This window comes from Oratosquilla oratoria, chromosome 2 (assembly GCF_046742065.1).
Source record: "Oratosquilla oratoria isolate Oo_2021 chromosome 2, ASM4674206v1, whole genome shotgun sequence".
NCBI classification, from domain to species: Eukaryota; Metazoa; Arthropoda; class Malacostraca; order Stomatopoda; family Squillidae; genus Oratosquilla; species Oratosquilla oratoria.
Window position 1 is genome coordinate 29,555,793 of NC_134778.1, and position 25,000 is coordinate 29,580,792.

The 25,000-nt window shown below is 39.5% G+C and overlaps 1 protein-coding gene across 4 annotated transcripts in view; it reads left to right on the plus strand.

Moving 5' to 3' along the window:
- The window catches only part of LOC143037999 (cytochrome P450 2L1-like), a 79,235-nt gene that overhangs the window by 17,562 nt on the left and 36,673 nt on the right, over window positions 1-25,000 (plus strand). For 3 of the 4 annotated variants that reach the window (XM_076206812.1, XM_076206803.1, XM_076206822.1), the window contains exons 2-4: window positions 9,076-9,175; window positions 9,865-9,998; window positions 18,164-18,379. In XM_076206812.1, the coding sequence (XP_076062927.1) occupies window positions 9,076-9,175; window positions 9,865-9,998; window positions 18,164-18,379 (450 nt within the window). The remainder of the gene's footprint in view (window positions 1-9,075; window positions 9,176-9,864; window positions 9,999-18,163; window positions 18,380-25,000) is intronic. The other variant, XM_076206833.1, reaches the window with a different exon arrangement.

The following is a 25,000-nucleotide window of genomic DNA, read 5'->3' on the forward strand; positions in this document are numbered from 1 at the left end:
CAGTTTAGTAAGCATACGAGAGTTCGAAGTGGGTGACTGAGTGAGAGTGCATATTCAGTGAGAGTTAATTTAATCATTTCGTGTGCTGTGAAATATACGAATATTAAGTTCTTGGTAACTCATTTATTGACACCTACAATAAATGGTGGCGCTAAGGGATACGAACTCCGAACATTTATTACGACAGGGCAAGTGCATTCTCTCCCGCCCTCCCGCCCAAGTACCTACGGCTACGTGTGTACAGTCTAGTGTGTTTCAACGAGTCCTACGTGCATTCCAAGCTTCTGCCGACGTCCCTGCTGTGTCTTACAACAGTGTGCAGACCTTTGTGACCACTACCTACTCTTCGAATATCTCTGCCCTGCAAACGGCATTCAAGAATTCACTTCTAGGGGCACCTCACCATCATTACCTCCACCCCCGTTCGTCAAGTCCAGGCTACCAGTACCAACTGGGTTGATGGAGATGGAAAAATCTCCCTAAACCAGGTTGCTTCCCTCTTTGCATATTTTCGATTTCTTTCTCTTCTCCATCCAGACACCTTAAATAAAACTAAATCAATCCAATTCACTCCAACTATGACCATCTCAACTTTGTCTCATCAGATTCAGGAGTCACCAAAGACACTAACAGGCATTGTTGCCCAGCCAGCCCCTATTCCCAAGCCTGCATTATCTGTTGCATATGTTTCCAGATCTTCCTCTCGACATAAGTAAAACTTTCGCACCAGATCCACCTCCCTAGACACAGACCCTTCTCCCGTCACATGGTCATTTGCTACTATTGCAAAAAACCATGACACTATGCTAACAGGTGTGCTATTCGTCTCTCCACTCCTCCCGATAAAAATTGCCCCGTCCACGGAAAATGTTTCCACACGGCTGCAGAATGTCGTGTTTTGAACTCCACCCCTTCTCAAAAGGCCTTCTCTCGCCGTCAGAATTCTCCTTCTTCTTCTCCTCAATGACTATCTCCTTCTCCTTCTCTCAGGACACCCGCTCCTAGCATTCATATCCCATCCCCACCACCCACCCCCACGTGCATTCCCATTTGTTCTCTTTCTAACTCTAACACATGGCCCCATGCTATTTCCATTCCTGCTATTGTACATACCATTCCTATATCTCTCTTCATAGATACTGGTTCTCCTGTTAATATTATATCTTCTTCCACCTTCAACAAACTCCGCCTTTCCTATAAACTTTCCTATAAACTCCGCCTTCCGATCTCCAACTTACTAACGTAGATGGTGTTCCATTCCCAGTTTTAGGTAAGATCCATCTTCCTATCAGTCTCCATCCTCAAAGTCCAGTGATTGACATCCCTCATTATGTGGCTGAAGTACAATTTCCTGCAGATGTGCTTCTGGGTCTCGACACTATGCAGCAATATAAAATTAGCGACATTTGGCGACTACTTCTCAACCACCTTCTGCACTTCCCACTTCTGCAAATTCCCCCTCCTACAGCATGCCAACTGTTTCAGTTCCCACTATTACTGTTCCTCCTGCCCCCTCTACCCAGATTCAGACAACTCAAACAGAGAGTACTTCCTATTTCCTCTAGCTCCCACTTCCCAGGACACTGTACAGCCATCGTCTGAACCTTCTCTTCAGAATTAACTTCCTCCTTCTAGTGAACCTACCTTGCTCAAAGTTCCTACCCGTACAAAGCGATTGCGCTCTTCTCGCATGCCTAAATCAAGGAAAAGGAATACCAAATGTCCTTCCCCAGCTACAGAATTCTCTCCAACAGAAATCCAGATTTCTCCTTCCTTGGATGAATTAATAATTACCTCCTCCCCTGTTTCCGATGTGCTTTCCACAATGTGTCGTACTACTCATGCAGTGTTAACGAGAACCGTGACAATTCCACCATATGAGTATTGCAAAGTGCAGCTTTGCATTTACCGAGCTCCGGAATGCGATGTTCTCTGTATGCCAGAAACCACACGTGTCAAAGGCATATCATTGACTTCAGCCTTATGCTCTACCTCCAAGGAAGGTCATATTTCTTTTCTAGTTATCAATGACACTAACGCTCCCCTCCACCTCAACCTTGGTACAAACTCATGTGATTTTCTAGTGTATCCTTCAAGGGTAAAAGTCATTGATGACCAAAATTCTTCCTTGCCAGTTTGTAACATTAACTCCGATGTGCCTCATGCACAGCTTCCTAGTGAAGCATCTCACTTCAAACCCTTTGACTTCCCCGATGCTAAACAGGATTTAATTTCCTTATGCAATGCCTTTCGCCATGTCATTGCTTTGCCAGGTGAATCCCTAGGTTCTACGAACCTCATTCACCATCACATTCCCCTTCGTTATAGCTCTAAACCTTGCTACATTCCGGCTTTTAGGCTGCAGCATAGTAAACGTAAGATTGTGGACAAGCTCATTGCAGACATGCTTGCCCAGGATATCGTTGAACCGTCCATTTCCGAGTGGAACTTTCCCCTACTTGTTGTTCCCAAACCAGATGGTACATTCCGCCCTGTTGTTGATTTTAGAGAGCTTAACAAAATCACTGTTCCAGAAAGAACGCCCATTCCTGTTCTCCAAGAAATCTTACATTCTGTTGGTCAGAATAACACTGTCTTTTCAACATTAGACCTAATGTCAGGCTATTTCCAAATTCCTCTTGCTTCGGAATGCCGACCCCTAACAGCCTTCTCTAACCCTTCTGGTAATTTCCAATTCAAATATTTAGCTATGGGTCTCACCTCTGCTTCTTCTGTCATCACACGTCTTATGCACATCGTTCTTGACGGCTTATTTGGTGATAATATCTTTATGTATTTGGATGACATCATCATAGCTTCCAAATCTTTACCCGACCACATTCACACCCTTCAACAAGTCATTTCTCGTCTTGCTAATGCCAATCTAAAACTCAAACTAAACAAATGTTCCTTTTTTAAGAAAGAAACTCGTTTTCTTGGACACGTACTAACTTCCGATGGCATTCTTACTGTTCCTGATAAAGTCAAAGCTGTTGCTGACTTCCCTCGTCCCAACGGACCTTGAGCACCTTCGCTCTTTCCTTGGTCTTTCAGGATATTACCGAAGGTACATCTGCAATTATTCAAAAATTGCAGCCCTTCTTACTTCACTGCTAAAGACAAATGTACCTTTCTACTGGTCGTCTGCCCAGGAACAAGCTTTTGCAGACTTAAAGAATGTCCTTACCACTGCTCCTGTCTTAGCTTTCCCTAACTATGACTTACCTTTTATTCTCTACACCGATGCCTCATTCCAAGGTCTTGGTGCTGTCCTCATGCAAGAACAAGACACACACCTTCGCCCTATTGCCTTTGCCAGCAGACTCCTTAACAAAGCTGAACGTAACTATTCTGTCACAGAAATTGAAGCTCTTGCTGTAATACATGCTCTTCGACATTTTAAGGAAATCATTCTAGGCTATCCTGTCACAGTCCATACAGACCACCAGGCACTTCTTCAACTTTTCAAAGGCAAGAACTTGTCCGGGAAACTCCCTCGATGGTTCTTGACCATTTAAGGATTCAATCCCACCTCATTTGTGCGTGGATCAGCAAACAATGTTGCAGACGCACTTTCCAGAAATGTTCTGCTATCAATACTCTCCCTCAGCCAGTCACTCTTACTCATGCGCGTATACAAGCAGCTCAAAGATCCGACCCAATTTGGAAACGTGTGATATTTTTTTCTCGAGTTAGGAGATACATCAGATCTTACAGACTTCCCTACCTCCTTGGACCACTTCAGACTTGCCGATGACGTTCTTTAGCACGGAACCACACTTTCAGACAAGCATGAACCAGATTTGTACAACAACTCGTAGTTCCTTCTGACTTAGTACCTGAAGTTCTGTTCCTTTTACATGATTCTCCACTTGCTGCACACCCAGGTAAAGACAAATGCTTAACACAGGCCAGACTTCAGTACTTTTGGCTTACCATGAGAAAGGATATCTATAACCACATTGACGCCTGTCATTTTTGTACTAGCCATAAAGGTCATATTCAGAGTAAAGTTCCCATGTTGAAATACCCAATCCATAGCAAACCTTTTGATATGGTTGCAATTGACCTTCTCAAATTACCACTCGCTTCTAGTGGAAATCAGTAACTGTTTGTGTGTATGAATCATTTTTCCAGATTCTGCATACTTGAACCTATTCCAGACAAGACCACGACAACAATTGCAAAGACATTCATTGACAAAGTTATTTGCCCCTTCACTACTCCCAACATTCTTCTCTATGACAATGGCACGGAATTCAACAATGAGATTCTTTCAAATATTTGCAAATCCTTTCAATTAACAAAATGTAATATCGTTGCATACCACCCCAGTTCAAATGGCCTTGTCGAACGCCAAAACAGAAAGATTCTCAATGTTCTCCGACACCTCGCTTCTGACTTCCATCTCTCCTGGGATCACCATGTCCCTATGATTCAGTCTTGCCTTAACAGTGCCATCAATAGGTCCATATCAGAGTCGCTTCACTTTGTCATCTTTGGTTCCGGCAAGCGACTCCCATATGACCTTCTTGCTTCAGGAATAGGTCTCATTTACAACCTTGATGATTTTGTAAAGATTTCACTTTCAAATTTCAGCTCTCTCTTCAAGAGAATTACTCATTCTCTTTCTCTCACCAGATACGAGAAGGCCCGTTTTCAAAATAAAAATGCGAGAGAATCTAACATTGCAATAGGTGACATAGCCTATGCCCAGAACCATTCTCCATCTTCCAAGCTTTCACCAAAATTCCTTGGTCCCTTCTGTGTCCTCTCACTAGAACCTACAAAGTCAAAGTAAAACATTTACATTCAGACACAGAATCCATCATGCACCTGGACACCATGAAGCTTTTCTCACGAGGCGTAGACTGTGACAACGACCCTCCGACTCCTACAGAACCCCTTTCTCCTTCCCCTCCCCATTCAACGTCCCCTGTCACACACACATATAATCTTCGCAGCCGTCATACTTCTTGAACTTTAAAACCTTTTAGCTGCCAAAATGTTCTCCACTACTGTCCTTTCCAATCTTTCATGCTATTCCATGTATATATATATATATATATATATATATATATATATATATATATATATATATATATATATATAATTTTCCTTATCCCTGGATTTTCTAAATTCAATATATCTTTCATGATTGCATTGTACGTCGCGAAGGTCAGCTCCTGATGGGTGGCCGAGCGTTTATTATATTCTAATTTCTGTTAACATTATGTATAGATTATAGCTCTTTGTAGACATGCAGGAGATTCAAATAAATGCGTAGTTAGAATTCTGTATGTGTATATGTACATGCGCGCTAGTGTGAATGTTCAAGGACTTACAAATTGCCATTTTTGTCTATTAAGTAATTATAATTTTATTTGTAATGCGAAAGTTAAATGAATGGGATATAGATCATTATTACTATCAAATTTAAGTCGTTATGTAACTGAAATGTGAATGAATGTAAATTTCTGTGTGCGAGTGAATAATCGTAATAATTGTAGAAATTAATTATTAGCAACTGTTTAAGCACGCCGAGCGTGAAGGCGTCACGCACGCAGTTTAGTTGGAAGCAGGCGAGAGTTCGAAGTGGGTGACTGAGTGAGAGTGCATTTCAGTGAGAGTTAATTTAATCATTTCGTGTGCTGTGAAATAAACGAATATTCAGTTCTTAGCAACTCATTTATTGACACCTACAATACACATACACACACACACACACACACACACACACACACACACACACACACACACACACACACACACACACACACACCCACACCCACACCCACACACACACACACACACACACACACACACACACACACACACACACACACACACACACACACACACACATACACCACACACACACACACCACACACCACACACCACACACCACACACACCACACACACACACACACACACACACACACACACACACACACACACACACACACACACACACACACACACACACACACACACACACACACACACACACACACACACACACACACAAACACACACACACACATACACACACACACACAACAGTGGTTTTGGACAGTGTTCTCTGGGTCTTGGTGACTTGGAAATCTTATAGAAAGCCGAATGACTTCGCTCCTGGTGAGTAACTTATAAGATTAACACGTCTTGAACTAAAAGGAAGCCATCTAGAAAGTTAATAGCATCTAGGTACTTGGAAGTGGGTGTAGGAGGGGATGAATTACGGAAAATAGCAAGAAATGTAACATAGATTGATGGTTGTAAGGAAGACAAATGGAGGGTCGAAGCGTAAATAGGATTTTTATTTGGAAAGAAAGGGCAAATGGAGGAGAGTATGATGTCAATCTTGGTACAGGCCTGAAACAACAGAAATAAACGCTGAAATCATGCAAATGTGGTGGAGGGAAGGAATCCTCGTGGATTTTTTGTTGTGTGATTATAAGGATAGGGCATATAATAAACTTTAGAAAAACACACAAAGCGAAGATTAGCGCATAATTGTTTAGATGGCTTGGGGAAGTGCAGATTATGACAAAGGATAGGTTAAGCTCCAGTCATACCATCACGATTCTCGTCAAATGTTGTGAAATTGAAAAGCTGCAGGACGACTTTGACTGTAGCATTCTAGACTTCACCAAAGACAAATAAAGAATGTGTCTAATATTCGTATAGATTTAACTTGTCTTAGTTCATCATTCAGCTTCTCAACATATGACGCAATGGTAACATGACATTTGGAGAATCGAAAAACAAAAAATTGTAAACGAAGTCTTTTCTATTCAAACAAATTCACTTGAGTCGTGATCGTGTGACAGAAGGGCCTTTAGTCAGAAGAATGTGCTTTTCATAGGAGGAAAGAGAAGGAAGGACCGAAAACAGAGAACGAAATGGAATAGATTTAGTAACCATGTAGTGAGCGCTGAAACTATTGGTTGTTTTAGGTGAAAATTAGATGACTTTTTGAATATGGATGACAGATGGTTAGGGACATGGAACCGCCTAGTGTAGGGCTTATACTCACAGATGATTTCCCGGAAGAGGCCCATTAAAGGGCCTGTGGCTCCGGCATGGTATCTTGCAGTCTCTTCCGTTGCTCTTATGTTCTTATGTGTGAAAGAAGTGTAGAGAGAGGAGGAAAGCGATGAACGTAGAGTAGACAGCAGTTGGTGCGAAATATGACGAGTGAGGTGAAAGACGCGAGGGGTAGGTGGATGTGGACAGAGAGGGGAACAAGACGGAGGATGATTGATTTTGGGTTGGCGGGAGTCACAATGAGAAAAGCGCAAGATGAAGAGCAGAATAGAAAAAAAAAAAAAAAAAAAAAGGGAAGAGACGCGCAGATGGGAGGAGGAACCAAAGAATTGTCACATCAGGTGTAGTTAGCGTAGTAGCTCGGTGGATACTGTGCCGAACTCATGAGGGTCGTGAAACAGATTTTATCGGGACCCGTTGCGGGCTATGTCGCGTTGGTTCCCGACAGCCCTGAGAAGGCGATTAAAAAATGACCTAAAAAAATGGCCAAAGAGAGGTGTAAGTTAACAGACGACACTAAGATAGGGAGCCTAATTAGGTCAGGAGAAGATCTTAACAAATTGTTTATATGGTTGGTGAAATAGCAACGTGCTAAACGTAGGGTTACACAACCCCGAAAGCAGACATAGCTTAAAATATCACTTTTCTAGAGAAAATTGAGTGCGAGAGAGGAGACTTGGGAATTTTAGTGAGTCCTGACCTTAAATTCATGAAACAGTGCATTAGCGCCAGGAATAGAGCTAATAGAGCATTAGGTTTCACTGCTAGGACGGTTACGAATAGAAGTGGAGAGGTAATTATCAAAGTCTATCTGGTGTTGTTAGATCCATCCTTGACTATGCGGTACAGTTTTGGTCTCCGTCCTATAGAATGGATATCAGTTCACTAGATTCAGTACAGATGAGAATGATCAAAATGATACATGGGTTCAGAAATTTACCTGACGAGGAGAGGCTTCGGCACCTTACACTCTGGAAAGACGCAGAGTGCAGGGTGATCTAATAGAGGTGTTCAAGTAGATCAAAGGCTTTAACAAGGGTGACGCAAACAAGGCCATCATATTTAGACAACAGGGTAGGTCTCACAGTAATAGATTTAAACTCAACAATTTTAGATTTAAGAAGGAAACTGACAAGAATTGGTTTAGTAATAGGGTGGTCAACGAATGGAAAAGACTTAGTAACCATGTAGTGAGCGCTGAAACTATCAGTTGTTTTAAGAAACGATTAGACAACTTTATGGATGGGGATGACAGGTGGTAATAGACATGGAACTGCCTATTGTAGGTCTTATGGTCTCTTGCAGTCTCCTTCATCTTATGTTTTTATGGCTTTCTCATTTCCCACTGCATCGTGGGAGTGGAATGAAGGGTCTAATAAGTTTAGTTAGCAACAATAATTTTCTAGTAGAAGGGAAGAGATATTATGAAAAAAAGGAAGAGACGGGCATTTATATGAGAAACCTACCTTCTTTGCATTTGTGCCATACCCTCTTGATATTCTTTATCCCATACTAACAGATCCTCTGTAATTTTTTTTCTAGTTATTTATCTGTTTTGAGGATTACTATCCTATCACCTCTCTCTCTCTCTCTTTGGTTCTCCAATGTAGGTATTCCCGTTTTTCAGCCTCTCCTCATACGTGTGTGTGTGTGTGTGTGTGTGTGTGTGTGTATGTGTGTGTGTGTGTGTGCATGCGTGCATATGTGTGTGTGTGTATGCTTGTGTGTGTGTGTGCGCGCGTGCATATGTGTGTATATGTTTGTGTATGTGATTTTGTACAGTATATGTGCGTCAGCCTGTGTTTGTGGTAAGAGTTTAATGGAGCGTCTGTTTTTGTTTAGGTGCTTGTTTCTTTGTTATTTGTGTGTATCTTTTTTTTTTTTAGAACGATACCCTCTGCATATTCGAGGGTGGTCGAATGAGAACCGAGGAATACCGGCATGTGCACGCCGAACGAAATGTATAAAATTTAGCATAGGAATTTGTATAAAAAATGTTTGTTAATGATTCTTGATTTGGTTCAAGGTCTCTGGGGGCTTCCGCTGGTGGGTCACGTGGCTTTCCCCCCGATACCGAGTGAGAACAAAATCAAATCTCTAAGGAAGAAGTATGGAGACATCTTCATGTAAGTAAAATTGCCACAAAAAATGTCTTCATGGATGGCGGAGCCTACATGTAGGAAAAAAAAAATTGTAGATACGTATAGTATAGAATAGTTCTAGAGATGTCTAGACGTACGAATTTAAATTCCCTTGGAATTAGGAAACAAAGACATCGAAAAGGTGAAAAAAATATCTTTTATTTTTTCTTCCTGCAAGGTGCCAGGCAGAAAGATAATCACTCTTCTGAATGTCTAGCTTTCAATTAGATGATTACCACCTGATTCTAATTTTAGATGAAAAAATGAATAACACTTCGAAATTGTATTTTGGTACAAATTATTTCTAAACAAACTCCAGCAACTCCCCCTAACTTCTTGGATACTTTGTTTTTTAATAGATCTTTTATGTTTAGGTTTAAGAAGGAACTAAGCAAGAAGTGGTTTTTCAACAGGTTAATGATTGCTGAAACTATTGTTTTAAGAGAATATTAAATAATCTTATGAATAGAGATGACAAGTAGTATGGGTCATGGAACTCCCTCATGCAGGCCTTATGACTTCTTGCAGCCTCCTCCATATTTATATCATGTTAATTCTGCTGAATAATCCTGACTGCCATTGTTCTTTCCTCTGACTCCCTCCACCTCGCGTTTCCCTCCCTCACCCTCCTCTCTTTCTCTTCCACCGAAGACCTTTTCCCATCTTTCTTTCAGGATTCGTATCGGGACGTCCATTAATGTATTTTTGTGTCGCTTCGATCTTTGCAAGGAGGCTTGCGCGAAGGCGGAGTTTACAAACAGGCCATGCTGGTCCATCTTCAACGTGATAAGCAAAGGAGTTAACTCCGGTAGGTTGTTACGTAGTGCTCATTCATTGTTTAACCCACTATTTTTGTGAATACACTACAAAAGAGAGAGAGAGAGAGAGAGAGAGAGAGAGAGAGAGAGAGAGAGAGAGAGAGAGAGAGAGAGAGAGAGAGAGAGAGAGAGAGAGAGAGAGAGAAAGAGAGAGAGAGAGTGGAAATTATACACTACACACTACAAACCCTTCTGGCTCTAAAGGGTTGGTAAGCATGGTCTATGCAAGGCTACTAACAGGCTCCAACCATGTTTCACATCCCATCATAGGTGCGTCAAATTGTAAGTCCAGTGTAGGGTTAATATACAAATTTCTTCTGGAACAGCCAGACGATTTCATCCTGGTGAGTGAATAGTTTGTCAAAACCTTTGTTTATTACTTTTTCCACAAGCGTGCAATGACGATTAGTAGATATTGTGTTACAATCAGTGGTTCTCTTTATGTAATTAAAGCTACACTGATAAGATAACGGATTACTATTTACAAAAATAGCTTTGTCGTGACATAAGTACTTTATGTAAAATACATCACGTATCGGTGACTTAACACCTAAAAATGAGTTTACACAGATAAAACCATACTGCGAGGAAAAATCATGTTCATGACTGTATACGCCCCTGACATGAAAAAAGAAAAGAAAAATGTATACATGTACACACACACACTCACACATACACACACACACACACACACACACACACACACACACACACACACACACACACACACACACACACACACACACACACACACACACACACACACACACACACACACACACACACACACACACACACACACACACACACACACACACACACACTTCAACGAACGGACGGCTTAGAAGACGTTCTGAAGAAAAGTGAAGTTTCGTGGATCCCAAAACAAAGGAAGTGCCTATTGTATTTACAGGGTGGGGGGAAATTGCTCGTGGGGTAGTGGGAAAGTAGGGAAAGAGGAGAAGGGGAGGGATTGCCGGGGAAATGGAAGGAAATGAGGAAGGAGAAGACTTAGCCCAGGCAGACAGGCGAAAGGTAAACAAACGGCCCCCCGACCAGCTGAGTGACGACGAAATGTCTAATAAAAATGTAAAGATTAGAAGTATAGATAAGAGCAATACAGTAGAAAGTGATGAGAATATTTTCCAGGGATTTAAAGAGGGTGGGGGGGGGGACACAAACAAACCCCCCCCCCCGGACTGACAAGACTAGAAGAGAAGGTCGATAAGATGATCGAGGACTTGGAGTGTAGGTTCGGTCATGTTAAGAACATTGTACAGAGGGTTGAAAAATTGGAAGAACTAGAGAAGGCGAACAAAAAATTACCTAAGGAAATAGAAGACCTAAAAAGACAGTTAAAAGAAGTAAAAAAGGAGAATGAAGAGTTAAAGATGAATAATAAAGAAAGCAGAGAGGGATGGAAGGCAATTCAAGAAAACAGTAAAGTAGCATTTACTGACATAATTAAACAGCAAATGAGAGAACAAACTGAAGACTCAGTTATTAAAGTGATGAGACAGAAGGAGAATATAGTAAGAGACTTAGCTGATAAAAAGAAATGTATAATTATATTAGGAATGGAAGAGAAACATAACCCAGATAGAACCTCAAGAACCAATGAAGAAAATGAAAAAGTAAGCAGTTTACTAAAATTAGTTCAGGAAGATGAACCAGAAATTATGAAGGAAATTGGGGACAAATTCAGGCTCGGAAAGTATAGTACAGATAAGACCAGACCAATTAAGATTAAATTCAGGTCACAAACGACGGCAGAGAATATCTTATCCAAAACAGGGAAACTAGCAACAAGTGAACAATATAAAAAGGTATGGATAAAAAGGGAAATGAATAAAGAGGAAAGAGAGGAAGAAAAGCAGAAAAGACTTGAAGCTAAGAAAAAAAAAACGAGAGCAGAACGGAGTCAGAAAAAGAGAGATTCTATTGGAGAGTAGTGAATATGAAACTAAGACAGTTCGACATACAAGCGAAAAACAAAAGGGAAACAGAGAACACAATGGAAGTGGCAGAAAACTAAGAGTGTCTTACACAAATATAGATGGATTAATAACGGGATTGAATGAGCTGAATGATTATTTGAAAGAAAAAGAACCGGACATAATGGGAATTGTAGAAACAAAATTAAAAGGCCCACTACCACCCAGCAGTGTAGGACATGATGCATATAATTATTGGATTAAAAACAGGAGAAAAAGCAAGGGGGTGGAGTAATGTTCCTGACTAAAAAGGATATAAACGTGAGGGGTGTCATATATGGAAAGAATACAGTAGAGATGATTATGATAGAAGTGGAAGACAGAGATAAGAAGAGCAGAAAATTTGTGATAAATTATGTGCCTCCGAAAACAGCCTCATGGAAGGAGAGTGAATATAAAAGTATGTTAGAGGACACAAATATAACATTAAATAAAATAATGGAAGATGGAGGAAGAATAGTTATGATGGGCGACTTTAATTGCAAAGAAATCTGCTGGGAAGAAATGACAGTAAAGGGTGGAGATGGCTCATGGGGAAACGCTCTACTTGAGATGGTTACTGACCATACAATGACACAATGGGTACAGGAGAACACTAGGTATAGAAATGAAGAAGAGCCATCGAGACTAGACCTAATATTTACATCTGAACCTAGAATAGTGGACAAGATTGAATATAAAACACCAATAAGTAAAAGTGACCACATATTGATTAAACTGGAACTTAATGAAGAAAAATATATGAAAAGAAATGAACAATATAGAAAAGGAAGAATGATGTATGAAAAAACAAACTTTGATAAAATAAGAGAATTCTTTCAAAAGGAAAACTGGGAAGAAATATACAAAGAAGAAACAACAGTAGAAGAGAAATGGAATATTTTGACAAAAATTTACAAAAAAGGAGTGGAAAAGTATGTCCCAAGACAAAAACAAGAAAAAGAATATGTAAAATGCTGGTACAACAAAAGCTGTAGGGAGTTAAAAGACAAAAGAGACAAAGCCTGGACCAGATGGAAAAAATACAGAAGACCTGAAAAATGGAAAATATATACCCGTTATAGAAATGAATATGTACAAACGTGCAGAGAGGAAAAGAGAAAATATGAAAAAGATATCATAGAAAAGTGTAAAGATCAACCAAAACTATTCTACAGATTTGTAAACAATAAACTGAAAAACAAACAAGACTTGGAGAAATTAAGACAAGAGGGAGTTGAATACACTGAGGAAATGGAAATGGCGGAAATTATGAACAAACATTTTAAATCAGTGTTTACAAGGGAGAACATACAACCTGAAGAGAACAAATGGAAAGAAAAAGTCCCCCCTATGGAAGAAATAGAAGTAACAAAGAATGAAATATTAACACACTTGAGTAATCTTCATGTCAGAAAATCGCATGGACCAGATGAAATAGCAAACTGGATACTGAAAGAATGCAGGAATGAACTGGCAGACAAAATACATAGCATACTAAACAGTTCCTTGAAAGAAGGAAAAGTTCCAGAAGATTGGAAAAAAGCAAATATAGTACCTATATATAAAGGAGGAAATAAAGAAGAACCTACCAACTATAGACCAGTCTCTCTAACAAGTACAATAGCAAAAATGTTTGAAAGAATTATCAAAAGTAGATGGGTAAAATATTTAGAAAAAAACAAAGTGTTAAATCCAAGGCAATTTGGATTCAGACAAGGGCGACCATGCGTCACCAATTTAATATGTTTCTATTCAAGGCTAATAGATATAATACAAGAAAGAGATGGATGGGCGGACTGTGCATTTCTAGACCTAAAGAAAGCTTTTGACAAAGTACCACATAAGAAGTTGCTTAAGAAATTAGAAACTGAAGGAGGAATACAGGGCAAGCTACTAAATTGGATGGAAGACTTTTTGCAAGAAAGAAAAATGAGAGTAGTGATAAGAAACCAGCACTCAAAATGGAATGAAGTAATAAGCGGTGTTCCGCAAGGAACAGTTCTGGCCCCAATAATGTTTGCTATATATATTAATAATATGGATGAAGGAATTGAAAGCTATATGAGCTTCTTTGCAGATGATGCAAAACTACTGAAAAGAGTGAAAACTGAAGAAGATTGTGAATCACTACAGAGAGATCTAAATATAGTACAAGAATGGAGTAGGAAGTGGGAGATGGAGTTCAATACAAAAAAGTGTAGTATAATGGAATTTGGAAAAAGCAAAAACAGAATAACAGGAGCATATAAATTGGGAGAAGAAGGAATAAAAAAAGTAGAAAATGAGAAGGACCTGGGAGTCATTGTTATGAATAATATGTCACCTGAGAAACATATAAATAAGATTTTTGGAGAAACTTATAATTTAATAAGAACAATCAAAGTTGCATTTACATACCTGGATGAAGAAATGGTGAAGAAAATCCTAATCACCCTGATAAGACCAAGATTGGAATATGCAGCAACGATATGGTCACCAAGTACAAAAAAATGTATAAAAAAACTTGAAAGAATATAAAGAGCAATTACAAAATTGGCACCAACACTCTCAAAACTATCATATGAAGAGAGACTAGAAAAACTTGAACTACAGACACTAGAGCAAAGAAGAGAGAGAGGAGATTTGATAGCTATTTACAGAATCATGAAAGGCATAGAAATTACTGATAGAGAGAATCTGATAAAATGGGATGACAGAAATACAAGAGGACACGGAAAGAAAATAAAAAAAGACAGCTATAGAAGAGATTTGAAAAAGAACAGCTTTCCTCACAGATTAATAGACAGTTGGAACAAGTTAGATGAGAAAGTGGTGTGTGCAAAATCAATACATGAATTTAAAAATAGTTTAGATAAAATGAGATATGAAGACGGGACCCCACGAGCATAGCTCCACTTCCCGTAAAATACAACTAGGTAAATACAACTAGGTAAATACACACACACACACACACACACACACACACACACACACACACACACACACACACACACACACACACACACACACACACACACACATATATACACACACACATTTTGTTCTAAAATGTTAGAAGACACAAGGCATTCATTAGATGAAATGCTGAAGGAGAGACGAAACGTAATACTTATAGGAGATTTTATCTGCAAAGAAACGAGTTGGGAAGAGATGATAGTGAAAGGTGGAGAGGACCTTAAGGGAGTATATATTACTTGACTATAGAATATACAATGACACAATGGGCAAAAGAAATACCGGATAGAGAAAAAAAGAATAACCATCGAGACTAGCTCTAATATTTACATCAGAGACTGAAATTGTGGATTATATTGAATACAAGATACCAATTGGGAAGAGTGACTACATATTATTTGAATTTAAACTAAAAGAGGAAATATGTATGGAAAAATGAGAAATATAGAAAAAAAAAGACTGATGTATAACAAAACGGACTTTGGAAAACTTAGAAACTTCTTTAAAAAATCTGACTTGGGAAAAATTCTACAATAAAGAGACACAAGTGGAAGAGAAATGGATGATTTGGAAAGAAATCTATAATGAAGGAGTGGATAAATATGTACCAAGACAAAAACAGGAAAATGCGAATATTAAGTGCTGGTTTAACAGAAGGTGCAGTGAGGCGAAAGATAGAAGAGATAAAGTTTGAAAAAAAAAACTGGTAAGTGGTAAATATAAACCAATAAAAGGAATGAATATATAAAAGTACGCAGGGAGGAAAAAAGAAAATATGAAAAGACACAGTAGAAAAATGTATGGACCAATCAAAATTATTCAATAAATATATGTACAGTAAACTAAAAAACAAACAGGAAGTAATAAAATTACGCCAAGAGAATATAGAATACACAGAAAATATAGAAATGGCTGAAGTAATGAACAAACACTTCAAGTTTGTGTTCACTAGAGAAAATATACAGCATTGGGATGAAAGAAGTGAAGTGAGATAACACCCCCCCCATGAGAGAAATAATTGTAACAAGAAAAGAAATAATGGACCAGATGTCAGGAAATCGCACGGCCTGGATGGAATTGCAAACTGGATACTAGAATAATGTAAATATAAACTAATATACAAAGTATATAAGGTAATAAGCTGCTCACTCAAAGAAGACTGAAAAATGCCAATATCATACCAATATATAAAGGGGGAAACAAGGAAGACCCAACAAATTACAGACCGATCTCCCTTACAAGTACAATAGCCAAAATTTGTGAAAATTTATAAGAAATAGATGGACAAAACATCAAGAGGAAAACAATATACTAAACCCGAGACGATTCAGATTTAGACAGGGATGGTCATGTGCCACAAATTTAATCTGTCTCTATTCAAGACAAATAGATATAATACAAGAAAGGGGTGGATGGGTTGATTGTGCTTCCCTAGATTTACAAAAAGCTTTTGATAAAGTACCACACAAATAATATTAAGAAAATTGGAAACCATAGGAGGGATACAAAGTAAGCTATTGAAATGAATGGATGAGAATAGTGCTCAGAGAAAAAAATTCTATTTACGAAGTGATTAGTGGTGTCCCACAGGGATCAGTGTCGGCTCTGATAATGTTTGCTATTTATGTATATGACATGGATAAGGGTGTAGAATGTTACATAAACTTCTTTGCAGATGACGCAAAACTGATGAGGGAAATAAGTATAGAAAAGGACTGGGAGTTGCTAAAGAGAGATCTAAATAGGGTTTGGGAATGGAGTCAGAAGTGGGAAATGGACTTCAACATAAAGAAATGTACCATAATGGGATTTGAAAAAAAAAAAGAATATCAGGACAATATAGAAGCAGTACATAGGAAGTAAAGAAAGTGAGATCTGAAAAAGACCTAGGAGTTATTATCACAAATGACATGACCTCTGATAAACAGATAAATAAGATTGTCGGAGAAACCTACAATTTGCTAAGATCAATAAAGGTAACTTTTACCTACTTGGACGAAGAAATTGGGATGAAAATACTAATCACACTGATAAGGTTAAGACTGGAGTATGCAGGGACACTATGGACACCCAGTACTAAAATGAATAGAAGGAAAATTGAAAGAATCCAAAGAGCAATTACGAAGATGTTTCCAGCACTTTCAAAACTGTCATATAAGGAGAGATTGTCAAAGCTAGAATTACCGACTCTGGAACAGAGAAGAGAAAGAGGTGACCTATTGACCATCTATAGAATCATGAGAGGCATGAAAGTCTTTGATAGAGAAGACTTACTAAATTGGGATAAGAGGCAAGAGGACATGAAAATAAACCTAGAAAGGACACTTATAGAAGGGAACTTAAAAAGAGCAGCTTTCCACACAGAGTGGTGGATATATGGAACAAACTGGACGAAACAATAGTGTGTGCAAAAACCATACATGGATTTAAGAGCAAACTAGATATTGTGATATACAAAGACGGGACACCACGAGCGTAGCTCCCCTTCGCGTAAGATACAACTAGGTAAATACAACTAGGTAAATAAATAACTACATGCATATATATATATATATATGTATATATATGAATATATATATATATATATATATATATATACATACATACATACATATATATATATATATATATATATATATATATATATATATATAGTGGCATCATGACAGGTGTATAAGTTGTAAGAATGAAAATCACACGATTGGGAACAGGTTTTATTCCAGACCCGACAAAACCAACGGACCAATCAACATGCAGAGTCTCACTCCCGTATCCCTCATGAATCCACAACAACTTCCCTATAGATACCAATGTATTCACATTCTGTAAATTATTACCTCTGAAAAAGCCTCAGAAGGCGAAACCGGTAAGAAACAACGTCTTTGTTCCCAATTGTGTGATTTCCATTTTTACCATTCATATATATATATATATATATATATATATATATATATATATATATATATTGCAAAAGAACCTTATGTGATGTGTATTGTTAGACTGTATAAAAAGAAAGTACACCAAATTCTGAGTACAACACATCAATCTTCTGTAGTTGTTGCGACGTCATTTCACGTTGAAACGGATTGTTGGTAGCAATGGCGTGATTTGACAAAATAGTTGTCGCTTGTGGATCAAGGTATTTGTTTCTGACTTTTGCAGTAGTCAATACAACACGTCACGGCTACATATATTTGTTGTGACATGCCATTTTACGTTGAAAGGGATTGTTGGCAGCAACGGCGAAGTTTGGCATAATGGTCGCCGCTTTGCACTGCGCCATCTTCATAGCCTAGGCATGGGGAAGTCCTCGATGGTAGACGTCATCCAGTTCGAGGCCCGGATAATGATTAAAACCTTCGAGACTCGGGCAGGGCTCACTGGACTCGACGAATTCATGAACGTGTCTGTGCTCAACGTCATCTGGCAGCTTGTAGCAAGTAAGTCAGTGAGGGTTCTTGGGGTACGGACATAAGAATGAAGGAGAGTGCAGAGGCCATAAAGCCTGCACTAGGTAGTTCCATGTCCCTTACCACCCGTCATCCGTATCCATGAATTTATATAATATCTTAGAATAACCAATTGCTCATCAGCACTTACTTCGTGGCAAAATTTTTGTTCTGGGTTCATGTAATTGACTGGGAATTGGTTCTGGCGATGTCCAGGGTGGATCTTCACAAAGATCAAATAGACAAATAGTGATTCATGAAAAATCAAACGCCACTGGATAGAACACTCGGATGATAATGTAGTGCACAAGGGGGGATGTCCTGAGTTAGAGGGTGGGGTGGGGGTGGGGATAGGGGTGGTGCCAAGGCAAAGCAAAATCTTAGTCCACATTTCGATTTCCTTGGGACCCAATGACATTATCAATCGTGGAGTGAAAGATTCATTTCCTCTTCACAAATTACTTTGAATAGTAACTTTCACATCGGCAATGTCGACAAATGACATGTAAATTTTGCCGTTTTTGCACCCCCCCCCACTTCTTACCAGAGGTGTATATTCTACCAGTTGTATTAATAGTAGAAGTCTGTTTCAACAAAAGAAAAGAAGCAGATCAGGAAAATATAGATATGTATGTAGAATTTCGCGTTCGCGTGGTTATATATATATATATATATATATATATATATATATATATATATATATATATATATATATATATATATATATATATATATATATATATATATCTACATGTGGCCCCATTGGGTCTCCCGCTGAGTTCGAGTCCTCGGCAGTACCTCATTCCAATTTTTGCATGTGGCTCCATTGGGTCTCCCGTTGTTGATGGCTTAGAATTAAAGTGCATTGTGGTTGTTAAAATGTATCTCTAATCACTGGGACCCATTCAGTGTTGTACAAATACTTTCCAGCGTTTATATACTTTCAATTGTACTATCATAGTGGAGATGGGTTGAACGCAAGATTTCATGTAAGTGTAACTCGAGCATACAAATACATAAGAAAACTTGCGCTCAATTTATATCTCTCTTGATAGCGTAGTTGGTTAGTTACTACGGCACTTGTCATGTGATCGCTGAGTTCGAGTCCTCGGCAGTACCGCATTTAAATTTTTGCATGTGGTCCCATTGGGTCTCCCGATGTCGATGGCTTAGAATTAAAGTGCATTGTGGTTGTTAAAATGTATCTCTAATCACTGGACCCATTCAGTGTTGTACAAATACTTTCCCGCGTTTATATACTTCCAATTGTACTATCATAGTTGAGATGAGTTGAACGTAAAATTTCATGTAAGTGTATGTAACTCGAGCTTACAAATATATGAGAAACTTGCGCTCAATTTATATCTCTCTTGATAGCATAGTTGGTTAGTTACTACGGCACTTGTCATGCGATCGCTGAGTTCGAGTCCTCGGCAGTACCGCATTTCAATTTTTACATGTAGCCCCATTGGATCTCCCGATGTTGATGGCTTAGAAATAAAGTGCATTGTGGTTGTTAAAATGTATCTCTAATCACTGGGACCCATTCAGTGCTGTACACACACACACACACACACACACACACACACACACACACACACACACACACACACACACACACACACACACACACACACACACACACACACACACACACACACACACACACACACACACACACACACATATATATATATATATATATACATACATATATATATATATATATATATATATTCATCTTATCAACCACAATAACTTATTTCCATTTTAATACCTTACAAACACAACTGAGACTAAAGGGGTATGTAGCTCGATGGAAGGATATTCGGAAACTGAGACGCTGTCAGGCTGAGGATTGAAACCTAGCCGATACGCAACAAACGGAAAAAAGATAATATGATTGATAGGATGAATGTCTGTGTACTGGGGACCATTCAGTATCTGTTAATATTTATATGAATATATATATATATATATATATATATATATATATATATATACATATATATGATATATATATGTGTGTGTGTGTATATAAATGTATATATATGAATATATATATTTATATATATATGTGTATATATATATATATATATATGTATATGTATATATATATATATGAATATATATGAATATATGTATGTATATAAACATATATATATATATATATATATATATATATGAACATATATATAAACATATGTATATATATATATATATATATATATACATAAATATATATGAATATATATATATATACATATATATATATTCATGTATATATATGTATATGTATATATATATAATATAAATATATATATATTATATATATATATATATATATATATATATATATATACATATGATTATACATATACCATAGGCTTTTTCCCTCTTACACGGGGGGTAGCCAAAAAGAAAAAGGCATAAAAATCACTCCCACCCATTCCATTTCCTATATATTCCACTCCCCTCCACCCTCCTCCCTCCCTCCCATCTTGGCACCTTCTGGATGACGGGTCATCCCTGCATCCTGTCCATTGCCCTGGGTCAGAAGCAGTGTTGCACGACACAGCACTTCCACAGCAAGACCGCTTCATAAATTCGGCAACCCCCCCCTCTCCGTCCCCTCATGCAGAAAAGGAGAAGACGGGGAGAAATCCCTTCGGGCTCCGTCAATTTTTTCTCATACATACTTCTTCACCCCCCATCCCCCACCCACTCCCCCTCATGCATCAAAGCATCATCTATACACAACTCCTCTCCATCCACCCCTATCTTCTGTCCTCTCCCGTCCTTCTTAAACAGACATTCCTCTCTTTTGTAATGCCCCTTTTACCCCATCCATCCATCTTATCCTAGGACGCCCCCTCATATTCCCTCCTTCCATCTCTGCCTTCTACACTTCTTTACTAATCTTTCTTCACTCATTCTTTCCATGTGTCCAAACCATCCTAATACTCTTTCATCAACCCTATCTCCCAGTTCCCTTTCCACCCCTGTTCTCCTCCTCACCTCCTCATTTCTCGCTCTATCTAGTCTAGTAACCCCTATCATACTTCTCAGACATTTCATCTCAAACACATTCAAACTCCTTCTCTCTTCCTCTCTTATGTTCCATGTTTCTGCCCCGTACAGTGCTGTCGCCACAATCACTCCTTCATATAACCTCCTCTTAGCATTCATTCCCAGATGTCTATTTCTCATTACACTTTTCAGTTCACCAAGGCATTTACTCGCTTCTCTCAATCTACATTCTACCTCCACCCCCATTCCCCCCTTTCCTGCCACATTCGCACCCTAGTATCTAAAAATATCCACTTCCTCCAGTCTCTCTCCCTTAATGCTCACTTCCAGCCTGCTGTCACTCTCTCACCTTGTACATCTCATCACCTTACTTTTACCCACATATATCTTCAGCTTACTTCTTTCACACACCTTCTCAAACTCTGTCACTAACTTCCTCAATCTCTCCTCTGATCCTGCTATAAGGGCAGTGTCGTCACCAAACAACAACTGGCTCACCTCCCACTTTTCTCCATTTCTTTAATAATTTCCAACCCTTTACCCATTACCCTTGCATTCACCTCTTGCACCACCCTATCCATGTAACGATTGAACAGCCAGGACAACATAACATATCCCTGACGAAGTCCCACCTTTACCTCAAACCATTCACTCTCTCCATTTCCAATTCTAACACAAGTCCTACTACTCTCGTAAAAACTCTTGACTGCTCTTAACAGCTTTCCTCCTATCCCATATATCTGTAATACCTTCCACAGTGCCTTTCTGTCTACCCTGTCGTAAGCTTTTTCCAAATCCATAAAAGCCCAAAAAACATCCTTACCTTTTCCTATAGCTTTCTCACATATCTGTCTTACCACAAAGATCTGATCTACACAATCCCTACTTGTCCTAAACCCACACTGTTTCTCACCAATTACTCCCTCTGTTCAGATGAAGAGATGATAATGGAAGAGAAGGCAGTGAGAGGAAGATGGGCAGACTATTTTAGGGAGTTGCTAAATGTGAAGGAGGATAGGGAGGGAAAGATAATTGCAGTGGGAGGCGCTAAGAAAATGAGAGTGATGAGTGAGGAAAGTGGAGGAGAAAAAGGGAAAGATGAAGTGAAAGCAGCTATTAAGATGATGAGAGGAGGTAAGGCACCTGGTCTGGATGGATGCCATGCAGAATGGCTGAAGAAAGGGGGTACAGTTATGGTGGACTGGCTGGTGAGGTTATTTAAAGTTTGTTTAAGAGAAGGTAGAGTGCCAAAAGACAGGAGTGCCTGTATCGTTCCGCTTTACAAGAAAAAGGGGGACAAGTGTGAGTGTAGTAGTTTTAGAGGGATCAGATTGTTGAGTGTAGTTGGGAAGGATTGTGGTAGGGTCTTGATTGAGAGGATTAGGAGAGGAACAGAGGGAGTAATTGGTGAGGAACAGTGTGGGTTTAGGACAAGTAGGGATTGTGTAGATCAGATTTTTGTGGTAAGACATATATGTGAGAAACCTATAGGAAAAGGTAAGGATGTTTTTTTGGGCTTTTATGGATTTGGAAAAGGCTTACGACAGGATAGACAGGAAGGCACTGTGGGAGATATTACAGATATATGGGGTAGGAACAGTCAAGAGTTTTTACGAGAGTAGTAGGAAGATGGGAAGAATATTTTAGGGAGTTGCTTAATGTGAAGGAGGATAGGGAGGGAAAGATAGCTGCAGTGGGAAATGCTAAGAAAATGAGAGTGATGAGTGAGGAAAATGGAGGAGAAATAAGGAAGGATGAAGTGAAGGCAGCAGTTAAGAAGATGAAAGCAGGTAAACTGGTCTGGATGGATGCCATGCAGAATGTCTTAAAAAAGGAGATATAGTGATGGTGGACTGGTTGGTGAGGTTATTTAATGTTTGCTGGAGAGAAGGTAGAGTGCCAGAGGACTGTAAGAGTGCGTGTATAGTTCCACTTTACAAGGGAAAGGGGGACAAGTGTGAATGTAGTAGTTTCAGAGGGATTAGCTTGTTAAGTGTAGTTGGGAAGGCTTATGGGAGGATCTTGATTGAGAGGATTAGGAGAGGAACAGAGGGAGTAATTGGTGAAGAACAGTGTGGGTTTAGGACAGGTAGAGGTTGTGTAGATCAGATTTTTGTGGTAAGACAGATATGTGAGAAAGCTATAGGTAAGGGGAAGGATGTTTTCTGGGCCTTTATGGATCTGGAAAAGGCTTACGATAGGGTAGACAGAAAGGCACTGTGGGAGGTTATGCGGATATACGGGATAGGAGGAAAGCTTCTGGGAGCTGTCAAGAGTTTTTATGAGAGTAGTAGAGCTTGTGTCAGGATTAGAAATGGAGAGAGTGAGTGGTTTGAGGTAAAGGTAGGACTTCGTCAGGGATGCGTTATGTCACCCTGGCTGTTCAACTTATACATGGATGGGGTGGTGCGAGAGGTGAATGCAAGGGTAGTGGGTCAGGGATTGGAGATGGTTAAGGAAAATGGAGAAAAGTGGGAGGCGAGCCAGCTGTTGTTTGCGGACGACACTGCGCTTGTGGCAGGATCGGAGGAGGGATTGAGGAAGCTGGTGACAGAGTTTGGGAGAGTGTGTGATAGAAGAAAGCTGAAGATAAATGTGGGTAAAAGTAAGATGATGAGATGTACAAGGGGTGAAAGTGGCAGTAATCTGGAAGTGAGCATTAAGGGAGAGCAACTGGAGGAAGTGGATAGTTTTAGATATTTGGGTGCAAATGTGGTAGGAAAAGGTGGAGTGAAGGATGTAGAATGTAGACTGAGAGAAGCGAGTAAGTGGTTTAAAAAGTGTAATGAGGAATAGGAATCTGGGAATGGATGCTAAGAGGAGACTGTATGAAGGAGTGATTGTGCCAACAACACTGTATGGAGCAGAAACATGGAACATGAGAGAGGAAGAGAGAAGGAACTTGAATGTGTTTGAGATGAAGTGTCTGAGAAGTATGATGGGGATTACTAGGCTGGATAGAGTGAGAAATGAGGAAGTGAGGAGGAGAACAGGGGTGGAAAGGGAGCTGGGAGATAGGGTGGATGAAAGAGTATTAGGATGGTTTGGACACATGGAAAGAATGAGTGAAGAAAGACTAGTAAAGGAGGTATGGAAGGCAGATGTGGAGGGAGTGAACATGAGGGGACATCCTAGGATGAGATGGATGGATGGGGTGAAGGGTGCTTTGGGGAAGAGGGGAATGTCGGTTGAGGAAGGACGGGAGAGGACAGAAGACAGGGGTGAATGGAGAATGGTTGTATATGGAAAATGTTGTGATGCATGAGGTGGATTGGACGGGGGAATGGGGGTGAGGTAGTGTGTGTGAGGAAATTTTTTTGACGCAGCCCGAAGGGATTTCTCCCCGTCCTCTCCTTTATATGGGGGGACGGAGAGGGGGGTCGCCGATTTAATGAAGCGGCCTTGCTGTGAATGTGCTGTGTCCTGCGACACTGCTTCTGACCCAGGGCAGTGGACAGGGTGCAGGGACGACCCGTCATCTAGGAGGTGCTAAGATGGGAGGGAGGGTGGAGGGGTGTGGAGTGTTTTCGGGGATGAAATGGGTGGGAATGTTTTTGTGCCTTGTCCTTTTTGGCTACCCCC